Source organism: Penicillium lagena (genome assembly GCF_028827675.1).
Source record: "Penicillium lagena strain IBT 129212 chromosome Unknown utg000001l_segment0_segment0, whole genome shotgun sequence".
Classification (NCBI taxonomy): domain Eukaryota; kingdom Fungi; phylum Ascomycota; class Eurotiomycetes; order Eurotiales; family Aspergillaceae; genus Penicillium; species Penicillium lagena.
The window spans coordinates 318,315-332,502 of NW_026623222.1; the positions used below are offsets into that span (position 1 = coordinate 318,315).

Genomic DNA, 14,188 nt, shown 5'->3' on the forward strand with positions numbered 1-14,188 from the left:
GCCAAGTGAAAGGAGTTTGCGGGGAATTAAAGGTGGGGCTACTCTGCAGCGGGAAAGCACAAACTCAAAACAGAGGCCAGAAAACTTCGAGCGCGAAATCTCATTTAAAGGGCGGAACCCCCTCATCTGGAAATGTTATCACCAGATACGTTGAATCGATGAATCGGAGCAAAGAGATGAACGCCCTGAAAGATAATCCATCTCTTTCTGTTCGTACCGCAAAGCTCGATGGGACCACCTGGAAGACGCCTTTTCAGGTAACAAAAGAGATGTCGTCTAATCTTCCAGTGGTTATTGTCGATCACCTCATCGTGGGTGCCGGCCCCGCCGGAGCATCAATGGGTTGCTTTCTGGGCCAAAATGGCCAGGAAGGCCAAAGAGGCCTCATTATCAGCTCAGCACCCGCTATCTCAAATACGCCGCGCGCACACATGACCAACCCCGCAGCATACGAGTGCCTGAGGGACATTGGTCTAGAAGACGAGTGTTTAAAAGCCAGTGCCGGTGTTCGAGAGGCAATCCAGCATATCCGATATGCCGAGAGCATGCTCGGGCCCGAATACGGCCGCGTCCACTCATGGGGAGAAGGCTTATCCGACAAGATGGTGACCGTCACTCCATGCCGATTCACTGACCTCCCTCAGACCGAATTAGAGCCCATTTTGCTTCGTTACGCCGCATTGCATGGGTTCCCAGTACGTTTTGGCACCGAGTTAATTGGCTACAAGCTCAACGCAGACAACACGATCATCGTCAACGTGTACGACCGGATCAGCACGCAAACCTATCATATAAAGACAAGATATCTGTACGGCGCTGACGGAAGTCACAGCCGTGTAGCAAAGCTTCTGGATCTTCCATTCTCAACTAAACTGAGAACAGACAGAGCAGTGAATGTCCTCTTCAAAGCCGATCTCCGGGGCAGAATGGACAACAGGTTAGGTGATCTCCACTTACTCATGAATCCGGGGTCAGAATTGAAAGATCACGCCTGGTCGATGATGCTACGGATGGTTAAACCCTGGTACGAGTGGCTGGGTGTATGCTCGCTTTTCCCCGTCTAATTACTCCGAAGGCTAACTCCCAGCAAAGGTTATTTTTCCGAAACCTGGAATCACATTAAGCAAAGCACCAGAGCCGCAATCGTATATCGAGCCTCTTCGAGCGTGGATTGGTGATGATGATATACCAATCGAGGTAATCCGTACAGATCTATGGACTGTTCAGGAGAGCTACGCCAAATCTTGGAGTCGAGGAAATATGTACGCCAGATCGCTTGGCCCCAGTGGCGGTCAACCATGATGGCTAATGTACACAGATTCTGTCTCGGAGGTAACCGAATAATGTTGCGATATTTTTCACGGCCCCGCGATTGATGAGACTTAGATGCGGTGCATCGGCACCCCCCTACAATGGCACTTGGCTCAAACACCTGCATTCAGGATGCCTATAATCTGGCTTGGAAAGTTGGCATGGTGGAGAAAGGTTTGTTTCTCATTTACTACCCGTGACAATGTGTTCATGTATCCAGGACTGGCTGGGGAAGACCTCTTACGCACTTATGACGCTGAGCGACAACCAGTAGGAGCTGAAGTAACGCGACTGTAAGTCCTGCAAGCTATTCTATGCTTTCTTATATATCGCGACTGATTATACCGGAAGCTCAAATTACGGCCGTGACCAGGTTGCTAAGATACATGCGGCTCTGGGCATGATGGAAGATTCACGTGAAACCCGCTCAATGGCCGTTGATGAGCTCCGGGCCCCTACGTCTATAGGCGCAGCCCGCCGCGCTTCCTTCAAAAGAAGTGCTGTATTATCTTCTGCATCGACTCGATCACTGGGCGCTGTTTTCAATCAAAGATACACTAGTGATGCGGTCTACGCAGCCGACGAAGATACAGGGTTTGCGCCGTTGGAAAATGCAATAGAGGACTACATTCCTCAAACTCGCCCTGGGTGCAGGCTACCCCACTCCTGGTTGAATACGTATTCCCCTCAGATCAGGCTCTCTACGCAGGACTTGGCAGGAGGCGGGAAATTCACCCTTTTCACCGGCGTAGCAGGTGGGCCCTTATGGAAACCGGCGGCAGAGGCCACGTCAACCAAAATGGGCTTGGTGATTAGTTGTTTCTCGATCGGAATAGGAGGCGATTTTGTAGATCAGTACATGGAATGGACTGACCTGAGTGGAGTGGGAGAGGACGGTTGCCTTCTCATTAGGCCAGATCGGTATGTTGCTTGGAGGTGCCGCACTTGCAAAGAAATTGATTGCGCAAGGGAGATTGAGTTTGTCCTGCAAAAGATCTTATTCAGAAGCGGCATTTAAACGAAAGACAAGCGTATATCACACCTTGCAAGAGCAGAGCCATGCTTTTGCTTTCTATGGTCTTGCAATGATGGTGGACAGCATGTGGCGTGAACATGTAAAAAAATAATAACACATTTCAGCCATGATGCTAGCTTATTAGCTGGGGATATGGCTACCTTTATAGCGGACAGCAACATCCTAGCCTTCAGTCTAAAAGTCGAGTCTTTTTCTTTATTAATTGGAGCCAGGGTGCTGGAAACTGTTCTCATTCATTACAGCCTACACATGTCTGTCTGTTTGTCTTTCCCTTCACGTGAGAGCATCTGAAGTCACAATTCATAAGCTTACTTAGCTGGCAACTCGAGTAGGGTAGCAATATCAACGCCATCATGGAAGTCTTGCGCTTGCCACCCTTGGGGCGGTTTCGAGCAGACGGTTCCATGGCGATATGAACATTTCGCAACACTAATGTGTTCACCCTGTGCTGACGGCGGACGGCTTCACCATCCTCAGTCGACAGCCGCATTTTATAAATGAAATTGCGTTGTCGGTTTCTATGCTTACGACTTTCCGATTACAGAAGCAACCGAGATTGAGATCCAGCATCTTGAAAGTGCATTGAACAAACTATGTATTCGGCGAAGGCACCGTCTTCGAGCTGAACGCATTACCTCCGTGGACAAAACCGCAAATACGGTCACCTCTGGCGAATTGAGTCACACCTTTGCCGGTTTCTTCGACGATTCCGAAGTAATTGTAGCCAAGCAATGCCCCGGACGCAGACAGAAAGTCAACGTGCTTCTAATCCTCAGGGTTCAAAGCAACACAGACGACTTTGACGAGAATGTGATTTTCCCGGAGAGCTGGAAGCGACCGGTCGGTAATTTGTCTAGCGTCCTGCGGTCCGATGACCATGATAGCTTTCTGAACAGATGGAAGTGTCATGGGGTGATACGGATGGCAATATATGCGAAGATACGTATGACCCTCACTGTACGCAATGCTTGAGTAGCCCGGTCAAAGTAAGGAACAATTTTCCGACTTTAAAAGGTTGTTGCATTCTTCATCGCCCAACCTCAGCTGCAGGCGAGACGCCGAATCGACCGGTCTGAAGATTACTTCGGCCTTTTTCAAATTGGGAGTTTCTCTCAGGCCTCGCCCAAATCCGCCCACCAAAACCCAGCCCGTGCATTGAGTTTGATCTTAGAAGTCCCATAGGCGCGTTGTCATTTGGAAAAACCCCTAACCCAGGAAAGTGATCGTAAAAGTTCAATACCTGATTCGGCATTATCTCGAAGGGGTATATACGAGTCTCTCATAATACCGTCAAAAACGAGTACAACGCATATGACTTGCCAATTCTCGCGTCCGACCCAAGGTCGAAGGGGTTGTACAATGAGTGGAATCCATCGTAGAAATTATAACGGTATATTATGACCGAATAATAGACTAGTCCCTCGGATCGAACTGCGAAAGAAATGTTTTAGAGCGTAGCCTAGTGGGGTCTGAACATTACCCCGGCTTACTCGCTATATGATCAGAGGAATCACATAATTCTGGGACTTACTTAAGCTTAGCATGTCTAATTGGTCGGATTGCCCCTTGGTCGAGATTATTCCAACCGTCTTCTACTGCTGATGTGATACGGATAGCGTTAGAATTCACGAGGAATTTTGGATACGCAAAAATTACCAGCACATTGACGAGAGCACTCGAGCATTGCGGGGCTCCGTACAGGGAGTGACTGTTAGATTATTACTTTCGCTACGTCTATGCATAACGTCATCTCATTTTGAGTTCTAAATCAATACAGTAAGCCGAAATTGAACTGATGACTACAATCGACCGCTCTATAAATTGAACGGCGTCTTATCATGGATGTAACAAACTAAAGATTAATTCGACATGATACACAACCTCTAATAATCCGAGTCCCGTTATCTCCTTCCCACACTCGGAACACGACTGGGTAGGAGCTGAAGGGAAACCCCGTATTGACTACCATTCTTGAACCCATCTCGCTCTCAAATAATCAACCATAGATTCATCCATTCTTTCGATCTCAGAATCCGAAAATGGAAAGAATGGGCACAAAAGCCTTCACCATCACAATAATAGGCGGCGGCATAGGAGGCCTAACCCTAGCAGCAGGTCTCCTCCGCCGAAACGTCCGCGTGCAGATCTACGAAGCCGCATCTGAGTTCGCAGAAACCGGCCTCGGCCTCTCCATGGGACCCGCCGCACACCGCGCAATGCCATTGATTGATCCCCAGATCTGGGAAAGCTACGACTCCCTCGTTACGACTCACGCTGATAGTCCCGGCTACGAGTCCTTCAAAGACACATGGTTCGAGGTAATTTGGGCTAGCGGGGAGAAGGAGGGGGATCTGTTGATGGATCTTAAGGCGTTGCCGTCTGGTCAGACAACGGTGAGACGGGCCGATTTTTTGGATGCGCTTATTAGTTTAGTGCCGAGTGAGATTGTGCATTTTGGCAAGAGGCTGGACAAACTTTTTGAGCGTGAAAATAGGGTGCAGTTGAACTTTGATGATCGGACGACTGTGAGCGCTGATTTTGTGATCGGATGTGATGGGATCAGGTCGAAGGTTAAGGAGTCTATGCTTCCTGAGGAGTCGAAGCGCACCCGGCCTAGGTATAGTGGTATGTATGGGTATCGCGCTGTGCTGGGTATGAAGGATATGGTTGATGCTGTCGGCGATCAGCGGGCGAGGGTGTCGACGATGTATATTGGGGATGGTGCTTACGGGATTTCATATCCGATTATGCGGGCGGAAAAGGTGAATGTAGGGGTTTATGTTTTGAATGATAAGTGGGATTATGATACTTGGGTGAGGAAGGCGACAAAGGAAGATATGCTGCGTGATACTAGGAATATGGGGAGATACGTGAAGTCGCTTGTTGAGGTAAGTGACGATTATCTTCAGCTTTATTGCATTTTTTGATGGTTTTCCAGATAATACCGGACCCTTCACAGTGGGCGATCTTTGAGCATCCCCATATTTCTACTTTCGCTCAGTCGCATGTCGCTATTCTTGGGGATGCAGCCCATGCTTCTACACCGCATCAGGGTGCTGGTGCTGGGCAAGCTATCGAAGATGCACATGTGCTTTCAGAACTTATTGGCGACAGTCGCGTCAAGACTGCACAAGATGTCATGGCGGCTTTCAAGGCATACGATGAAACACGACGTCCTCGCAGTCAAAGAGTCGTCACTAGTAGCAAAGAAACTGCGAGTTTGCTCTGTTTGTGCATGGATGGTGTCGGAGATAACGAGGCAAAGCTCAAGGATACTTTCCAGCAACGTCTACGCTGGCTTTGGGATTTGGATGTGCAGGATCAAGTAGAGCAAGCAAGAGGAAAGATGGTTGCTTATATGGAATCCCAAAAGTTTAATTCTGCCTTGTCTCCACTATGACATGTATATAATGCAGAAGCATATCTTTCGATGCATCATCGCAGGCAAATTCTCGGTATAATAAATTAATATAAGTCAACTTTGAAGCTATAAAAAATTTCTGCATTGTCTAATCTCGGAGGGATTCAATACCTATTCACTAGCTAAAACAGATGTATGAAACAGATTCTAAAATCTAACGTTATATAACTAGTGCAAAGCCATTTCTTATTCTTAACTGTCAGAGTAGTCACCTAACTACAGATTTGTTTGCATTTTATAAAAGAATGCTATTATCTGCCTTTACATGCCTCCTTATACCTCTCACCTTGTACGACTGCTTGACATTAGTGTCTTTAGTCCGCTCAAGCGCGTATCTAGAAAACTAGTAGCAGAGGTAATAGTTATTAGCAACAATAATATCGGTAAGGAGGATTTCTTGTCTCTCAATCTAACTACTTGCGAAATGGTGTTTACTAGGGAGAATATACGTAGTGGTTTTGCAGGTGTAGAACTTATCCCGCTTGATCAAGAACGGGTTCTTAGAAAAATTACGTTCTAACTTCAGACACCAATATCACCTTTTGTTGACGTTGAAGGCTCTATATCCTCTATTTTTTAAACGCCTAAGAATCCCCATCAACTCGATTACAAGGTCCGGAGTTTACAGAGAAGCCCTCAAAAACGAATGCGTTCTAGTAGTTCAGTATCTCATATTCCACTTCTTGAACAAGACGCGCAGATGGCAATGAATATGAACCTTCTTCTTCAATAAAAATCCAAGGTTCTACGGAATGAGAATAAGCGGAAAGTGCAAAAGAGGGCAACGAGGCGTGCTAATCTTGGTGATGATCTGGTTTTATTTGTACAGAAAGGTCAGTATCGAGTTCAACAGCTTGCTACGCAGCTTCATGAGCCGGCTAACGAGCCTACACCTAGGCTAAACTAGCGAGCTCCGCGACACTGCAGTGCCTGCGCTTGGACATACTATAAAAGGTTGTCCTAATACGTAACTATTCAGTTCATCTTTAGATATTCCAATTTAATTATCTTTTGCGGTTGAAATCTTTCAAAATCCTATGCTTTTGGAGAAATGGACGGGTCGGTTGTGTGGACGACTCGTATGTGAATTGTGTTAATCAAATTAACATAAAAGGCTGCAGCGTGTTTCCTTGTCGTAGACTTCAATCGAAAGAGGCAATTGCTTCATTGGGGTTAGCTCCACGTTGACACTCGGGGCTGTCTTAATGTTGGAAGACTATGTACTCGGTAGGTATTCTGTGCATTACAAGTAAGCATCGTAGATGTAGTCTTAATGCCAGATAGGTGTCAATGTGGCATGACAATACCTGAAAAGCAGCCGATCCACCAAATAGTTATATTCCAGCAGTTACTGCGGAATTGGAGCACATGGTCAGAGACATGCATTGAAAGTCGTCGTCTGACATGAGTCTGTGTCCAGTAGTCAACTAGCGTGGGAGGTTGTAGCTTTCTCCACGCCTTAGGCCGGACTCGAAATAGGCATTTGCCTCATTGGGATTAGCTTCTCATTGACCCTCAGGTTGTGGCTCCCCAGCAACCATCAACCTGCCGTGATTAGCCGGACTGGGCGTGAGGCAATGCGGGGTCGTTTCAGGGGTGTCTCCGGAAAAAACACTCCAGTTCTGCGCTCACCTTTTAGAAATGGGCAACGCTGGTTCCATGTCACGAACGGAACGGCTTGAGAGTTATCAATAGTTTATTTTACACCAAGGAACTAAGGCACGATCTTGCAGGACGCAACCCGGGAAAAAACTGTGCCACCTTCCTCAAAGAGTTTTTTTTTTACTTTTCTTTTTGAACCTCATGAACCTAAATGGGATTAGTCTCACAATATCAATAAGAATAGCGGCATCATTGTCATTTTCGCTTCGACCTGACTCACTGAGTTAAGCTCGACTCGGAATCTGCTCAATGCTTCGAGAACGCGTCTCAGGTGGCTAGGCCAGGATATTTCCCGTTCACTAGAATTTTTTAAATTGTCTAAAGCGCGCACATATATTTGATTATCGTCACGCGTCACCCACAATAAGAGATAATCAGCAGAGGAGTGATTGGATGGGGCTACTCAACCGTTCAGCGCTAAAGTCTTGTTACATCCCGCGGTCAAAATCAGCTGCCATACTAGCCTTTTGGGGAATATGTATCGGTGGAATCTAGCGAGATCCAGCTAGTATATTTCTGCTTGTCATTTACTGCCTCGGTGAGTGCACTCTCCTCGCTTAAAAGGCCCCGTGCTTATGAATATCTGCGACCACTGATTTAATTGTTGCTACCTGTCACGCTAAGGATGGATAACACCCCTCAGCTCGATCAGGCTTATGTGGAGTGGAGCTTGTCAAAAATAAATTGCATTTACGCCAAAATTAATAGATGCTTAGATGGCAACACTCGCGAACATTTGATGATAAGAGGTCCACATCTCACTGTCATGAGTCGAACCTACGCCTTTTGTTTGAGCTCAGTGCAGAATCAGACTTGACCCTGAAGAACGCAAATTAGATTCTACCATCCTCACTTACTTTCCTCTCCTTCCAAGACACCATCGCTTTTTCTTCATTTTAGACTGAGTGTTGGAATCCATTACCGGGGCCACTAGTTGAGCACTACTTGACGCAAGAATAGACGTCCCTCCACTTCATTTTGAGACGAACTCGTAATCGATTCGCCTGCAATGGAGCTCTATCTGCACTTATTCATCCTCACAGGAGTTGTTATTTTCTTGGCCACCTTACGGGCCTGGCTTACTCCAAGGAAGCTTTTTCCGCTGCCACCTGGACCGAAAGGGAAGCCCATAATTGGAAACTTACTCGATCTTCCCGCGGCTGGCAAACAAGAGTGGCAACATTGGCTCAAGCACAAAGATCTGTATGGTCGGTAACGTTTGTTTTTCATTTTTGGCTCTGTTTGACCTTGCCACCAAGAATGCTAATGTGTTATTCAATCTGCCTTTTTTAAAGGCCCGCTAAGCTCCATCACAATATTTGGACAAACAATTATTGTTATCAATGATCGCCAGCTTGCGAGCAGAATTCTGGACAAGAATTCAGCGAAACATTCATCTCGCCCTATTTCAATATTCGCCAATGAATTGTAGTTTGCCACCCCAACCTCTCCCACCCCCCAAAACGCCTTGTTTATTTGTTTTTTTCGTGGATAATGAGCCTAAGTGAAGGTTTCGTGCATGAGGAAAACATCGAATTGCCCGCACAATGGTAACTACAATACAAGATGAGCTGACATATCACAGGTCAGGGTGGAGTAAGGCACCGTCGAGTCAAGATAACACAACTCTCCTTCGATCATATCGTAAAGCCATGGCTCGTGTCATCGGGTCTCGCTTCACAGCTTCTAAATTTGATGCTATGCTGGACGTGGAGGCCCGAAGATTCCTCTGGCGGGTGCTTCACAATCCAAAGGACTTTGTCGATCATACGAGGACGTGAGTCTTACCCTAAATCTTCTTCGGAATTCAGTATCCCATGCTAAGCTTCCCGAGAGGAGCAGTGCTGCCGGTGCATTCATATTGAAAATTACATATGGCTATAATATTGAGCCCCATGGAAAGGACCCTCTGGTCGAATTAGCCGACCTGGCGCTGCAGCAATTTTCTAACGCCATCGTTCCTGGGGCTTGGTTAGTTGACCTACTCCCAGCCTGTGAGTTTTTACACTGCCTATGTTCTTCAACAGTAGGTATCTGAGAAGGCCATCTCTAACTCGCTAACAGTGAGGTATATCCCGGAGTGGGTTCCGGGCGCTAGCTTCCAAAGAACTGCTCGGTACTACGCCGAAACATTAACCAAACTTGTGGAGAACCCATTTGCGTTCACGAAATATCAAATGACCAAAAAGGGCTACCAGCACTCTTTTGCATCATCTCTCCTTGAGCAAGGAGAGAATGAAGAGGTTGTCAAATGGACCTCGGTCGCATTGTATGGGGCCGGGGCGGATACGGTCCGACTTACCCTCAAAATCTCTCACGTCTGTTATCTTACTGATGAAAACTAGATTGTATCTGCTCTAGAAGGCTTTTTTCTTGCTATGATGCTCTTTCCAGACGTTCAAAAAAAGGCCCAAACTGAAATTGACACATTGACTGGCGAGCGAAGGTTGCCGACGATATCAGACCGAAAAGAATTACCATATATCGATGCAGTCGTGAAAGAAGCCCTTCGCTGGCACACGGTGGCACCGCTCGGCGTTCCTCATAAGACCGATGAAGATGATATGGTGGATGGTTACTTGATACCAAAAGGTGCATTGCTGTTGCCGAATATTTGGTATGTTCTGGATCAATGACGGCCTTGCCCTCCCTGTTGACAGATCACTAGGGCCTACAACCACGATCCAGCAACCTATGCCGTTCCTTCCAAATTCGAACCGGAGCGGTTCCTTGCTTCTGATGCCGCCGATTCCGCGCCTGACCCTCACGACGTAAGCTTTGGTTTCGGACGAAGAATATGTCCTGGCCGCCTTATCGCAGATACATCTATATTTCTCACAATCGCCCATACTCTTGCTGTTTTCGACATAACGAGACCTCCTCAACAGGAAGGCCATGAATTCGAGTTGAATATCGACTTCACCCCGGGAATCATCAGCCACCCGGAGAAATTTGAGTGCATATTTACACCGCGGGGCCCCAGCCATCGAGAGTTGATCCTTGAAGTTGAGCGAGAACATCCATTTGAGCATAGCGATGCAAACACGCTGGCCCAGGCCTTGATTTACCAACAGGCTAAGCCACAAAGTTGTTAGATAGCAGCACACCCACTCGGGAATAATTTAGTTCTCCGTATCTCCTTCAGCGACTCTATTATATCTTAGTAGCGATGTGCGACGTCGGCCTGACTAAATGGCATCATGATGGCGTTGAGACTCAGGCGAAGTCGAAGAGTCAACGTAGAGACCTGATCATGGAGATCATGAGGGAGAAGAAACGAATGGAGTGAGTTTTATTGACTAAGTGATCTCCCAGAAGGGAAGGTCTATCTAAAAGCAGTGGTGGGCGCTGACACCTCAGGCACCCACCTGATCACATCAACATACAAATGCATGAGCCTTAAAAGGTTCCCAAGGACAAGGGTGAGAAGAAGAGAACCTTTGGACTTCCTAACCCCAGGAAGCTAGACCTAGGTGGTCTGCGGCGGAAGTGTTACGGCTGGCAGGAGGGGAAAGTTAGGCGTCACTTGGGGCACGCCACCAGCCCTGCGAGAAAGGGGTAGCCAGATAGTTAACAGAAAGCTTATCCGGTCATAAACCAAAGCATAACGGAGATTGGAAGGAAAGTGTTCGTCGAAGGGAGGCTGACGCTCCAGGTCAGCAATAGATCGATAGCCAGTCATGTGGGAGTCGCTATTGGTCCTGGATGAGGCTGTAACAAGCCCAATAAGCTGATCTGATGGACGAATTAACAGCCAAATTGCGCCTGAGCCTTGCTTTTTTGCCGTATCACGGATTTTGGGATACATTTTCTTCAGTAAAGTGGCCGCATCGGCCGCGCCTTCTTCGCTGTACGTCCAACGTTGAAATCGAATGACGTCATGCTGATCAGGTAAGGTGAAGTTGCAGGCTCCGATCACATCCCAGCACCGATGTTTTACGTCCTTGAATAATGGCCGACTCCAAAATTTGGACTTGGTCTCACCTTCACCCACTTCAAAGGTATGGGTAGTCCAGTCCACGTACTCTTTCACATGGTCCTGTGAATCGAACAGATATCCACCACCGACCAAAAGGCTTCCAGTAACCGCATCATATCGACAAGGCAAGTATTTCAGATACATGCCAGGCCGATCATCCATCTGCCTCCGCTCTTGCTCTTGCATATTGACCACATTCTGCAAAGGTCCATCATAATCAAGTGCAAATTCAGACGTAAAAGCTGCTTTGCAATTTATTTCGCCCAAATTATACCCTTGGATGCCAGTCATAGTGTAATTTTTCTTTGAAGAAATGCGAAGTCGAAAGATATGAATCATGGGCGAACAGATTGTTGTGTCGTGCATCTTTGCCGTTTTAACTATGTTTCAAAATACAAAATTGAAATTGCGTAATAGCGCACGCGACCATGATCTAAATCTTAGGTTCAGTTTTTCAAATTAGGCATATTCCAAATAGTATGAATGGGAGGGACCAGAAACGAACAGTTACGTCATTTGGTTCGGTTTCTGGCCCGCGTTTAGTGGACCTTATCCGGATTGAGTTACAACCAATTGCGATTAGTCCAGGCTCTGGCCCAGGCTTGCCTTTCGTCCCCACTATTATGACAAGCGGGACAGACGGGTGGAATATTAAATTACAGGAACGATCACTGCATGGGAAATATCTAAGACATAGTATCAGAGTTGCCACTTGACTTGAACTCTTGTAGGTGGCTAAGAGTTCCAGAAACGATTTGAAATCAAAATCAGTGAAAAAAAACTTGCGCGACGATGCATGATGCATTATAGCATCGTCGCGCAGAACATGAAATAAGGTTCATGAATATAATAGGCGGAGGTTAAGGCGCTTAGATCATCCTCGCACAAGCACCCCACGGTATCTCATTCTACCTTCTCGAAGTGTTTTCATTGCATCTTCAACTCCATCACGTGTGAGCGGAAACTTCATTGTAGTTGGAATGATCCTTTTATCCGCAGCAAACTGGAGAAGGTCGCGGAGAGACTGACGTGAGGCGACCATAGTGCCCTGCACGCGTAATCCTTTCGAAATCATCGGAAATGATGGAATTGAAGATGGGGAAAACTCCACGGTCAGTGGATATATCGATCCATGTATGTCCATAAGAGGAATAATACTAAGGTAGGTTGTTAGCTTGTGAGAGACCGCTGGTTAATGAAACGTGGAGACACTAACGACGCGTAATCAACACCACCATTTCCACAAAGCAACAGATGCTTCACAGGTTTGAAGTTGAGCTCCTCACCCGGTTGAAAGATGTAGTATTCAGAAGCTCCGAACCGTAATGCCTCCGCACGCTTAGCATCCGATCTGGAGATGGCCACGACATGGCAGCCCATTGCCGCAGCGAGCTTGATGGCCAAATGGCCCAAACCTCCTAACCCCATAATACCAATACGATCCGTAGGCCGTATACCATACTCAGTCAAGACAGTCCAGACTGTAGCCCCGGCACACATGAGGGGAGCAGCATCGGCAGAGTCGTACCCGTCTGGGATAGGAACTAAGCACCTAGAGTCCCAAACAGTACCTTCGCCGAATGAGCCAAGGTCAAGATCGTGAGTGCCGTACTGCCTCTTGTGCTCGCAATATTGGTCCCATCCTATAGAGTGATTTAATATCTCACATTGTAAAATGAGTCCAAAACACACCAGTCAAGCATGGCTCACAGTTTCCACATACATAGTGGATAAGACCAAATCCAACACGGTCTCCCAGTTTCAAGTTCTTCACGTCCTTGCCTAACTGTCGGACGATTCCCACGCCCTCGTGCCCTAGTGCATTTCCGGACTTCAAGAAGTGCTCGTCTGAACCACATAGCCCAGAATGTGTTATTTCGACATAAGCTTCGTTAGGCTGCAGGAAACGTGTTGTCTTATCAGCCACTATTTTCCCGTCTTGGGAACCTCGAAAGACATCAAACGAGATACTCATTTTGAGGATCAGAATCGTAGTGTCTCCTCGGTCAGATTGAAAAAGCCGAAGGGGGTAGAATGGACAGTGGAATATAAAGAGAAGACCGTGTCCTGTTTGTCTTCGAAGGCTCCTTATACCTTTGGTCTTCCAGAGGACTGAACATTCTAAGTCCTTTATGGGAATACAAATATACTAAAACAGTATTTACTCTTTCCGGTTAGCATTGTCACTAATGTAAGCTAACGTAATATGTAACTCAAACGTGGGAATGTATCTGCATACGCAACCTTTGTCGATATATTTGTCGTCGAAGTTAGACCCGGTACTTGTGAAACTGCTATTTTTCTTGACGACCTATAAAGTGGAGAACATGAACACTATAAAAATGCCGCATTCGGGCTTGAGTTCGATCTACTTCCTAAAATTATTATCACTGTCAGACTGTCATTCTTAATACGCCATTCTTGATCTCTCTCGTTCGAATTCTTTCGAGTGTTCCTCTATGTACGGTATAAAAGCACGATTGATTTGGTACAAGAGAACAAGAAAAGATTTTATCCTCTGTCTTAAATTCTCTTGGCACGGCACTGATCCCAGCGGTCAATTCTTGGCGGATTATAGTACCTGATACAGTTAATGCGTAATTAATTACAGCCGGTTAAATACATACGTTAGGGGTTCCCCAAAACCCAACCAGTCTTGGAGATTTTTATTTCCTAGGATGGTTAGCATAAAGGAAACCAAAAAATCGCAGTCGATAGAGGTTGGTGGCGAGAGCAGAGGCGGTACAAACATTCAGTAAAGAATTATAACTCGTTCGTC

General features: G+C 46.6%; 6 protein-coding genes across 6 annotated transcripts; 4 read left to right on the forward strand and 2 right to left on the reverse strand.

Annotated features, from left to right (window-relative positions):
- Positions 1-158: 158 nt before the first annotated feature.
- On the forward strand, positions 159-3,529 carry N7510_000112 (uncharacterized protein; the record flags this gene model as incomplete). Its single annotated transcript, XM_056972042.1, has 9 exons — positions 159-1,040; positions 1,093-1,262; positions 1,319-1,332; positions 1,387-1,485; positions 1,532-1,604; positions 1,663-2,119; positions 2,196-2,232; positions 2,892-3,304; positions 3,362-3,529. 9 exons carry the CDS (start codon positions 159-161, stop codon positions 3,527-3,529), a joined length of 2,313 nt encoding a protein of 770 aa, XP_056837159.1.
- An 866-nt stretch (positions 3,530-4,395) lies between these two features.
- N7510_000113 (uncharacterized protein) lies at positions 4,396-5,747 on the forward strand (the record flags this gene model as incomplete). Its single annotated transcript, XM_056972043.1, has 2 exons — positions 4,396-5,235; positions 5,286-5,747. The coding sequence occupies 2 exons, from the start codon at positions 4,396-4,398 to the stop codon at positions 5,745-5,747; spliced, it is 1,302 nt and encodes a 433-aa protein (XP_056837160.1).
- Positions 5,748-8,439: 2,692 nt separating this feature from the next.
- On the forward strand, positions 8,440-8,862 carry N7510_000114 (uncharacterized protein; the record flags this gene model as incomplete). Its single annotated transcript, XM_056972044.1, has 2 exons — positions 8,440-8,638; positions 8,726-8,862. The coding sequence occupies 2 exons, from the start codon at positions 8,440-8,442 to the stop codon at positions 8,860-8,862; spliced, it is 336 nt and encodes a 111-aa protein (XP_056837161.1).
- Positions 8,863-9,082: 220 nt separating this feature from the next.
- Positions 9,083-10,525, forward strand: N7510_000115 (cytochrome P450; the record flags this gene model as incomplete). Its single annotated transcript, XM_056972045.1, has 5 exons — positions 9,083-9,207; positions 9,273-9,424; positions 9,495-9,721; positions 9,776-10,047; positions 10,099-10,525. The coding sequence occupies 5 exons, from the start codon at positions 9,083-9,085 to the stop codon at positions 10,523-10,525; spliced, it is 1,203 nt and encodes a 400-aa protein (XP_056837162.1).
- A 374-nt stretch (positions 10,526-10,899) lies between these two features.
- N7510_000116 (uncharacterized protein) lies at positions 10,900-11,700 on the reverse strand (the record flags this gene model as incomplete). Its single annotated transcript, XM_056972046.1, has 1 exon — positions 10,900-11,700. One exon carries the CDS (start codon positions 11,698-11,700, stop codon positions 10,900-10,902), a length of 801 nt encoding a protein of 266 aa, XP_056837163.1.
- Positions 11,701-12,579: 879 nt separating this feature from the next.
- Positions 12,580-13,384, reverse strand: N7510_000117 (Polyketide synthase enoylreductase; the record flags this gene model as incomplete). The annotated part of the gene is made up of 2 exons (XM_056972047.1): positions 12,580-13,052; positions 13,102-13,384. 2 exons carry the CDS (start codon positions 13,382-13,384, stop codon positions 12,580-12,582), a joined length of 756 nt encoding a protein of 251 aa, XP_056837164.1.
- Positions 13,385-14,188: the final 804 nt, after the last annotated feature.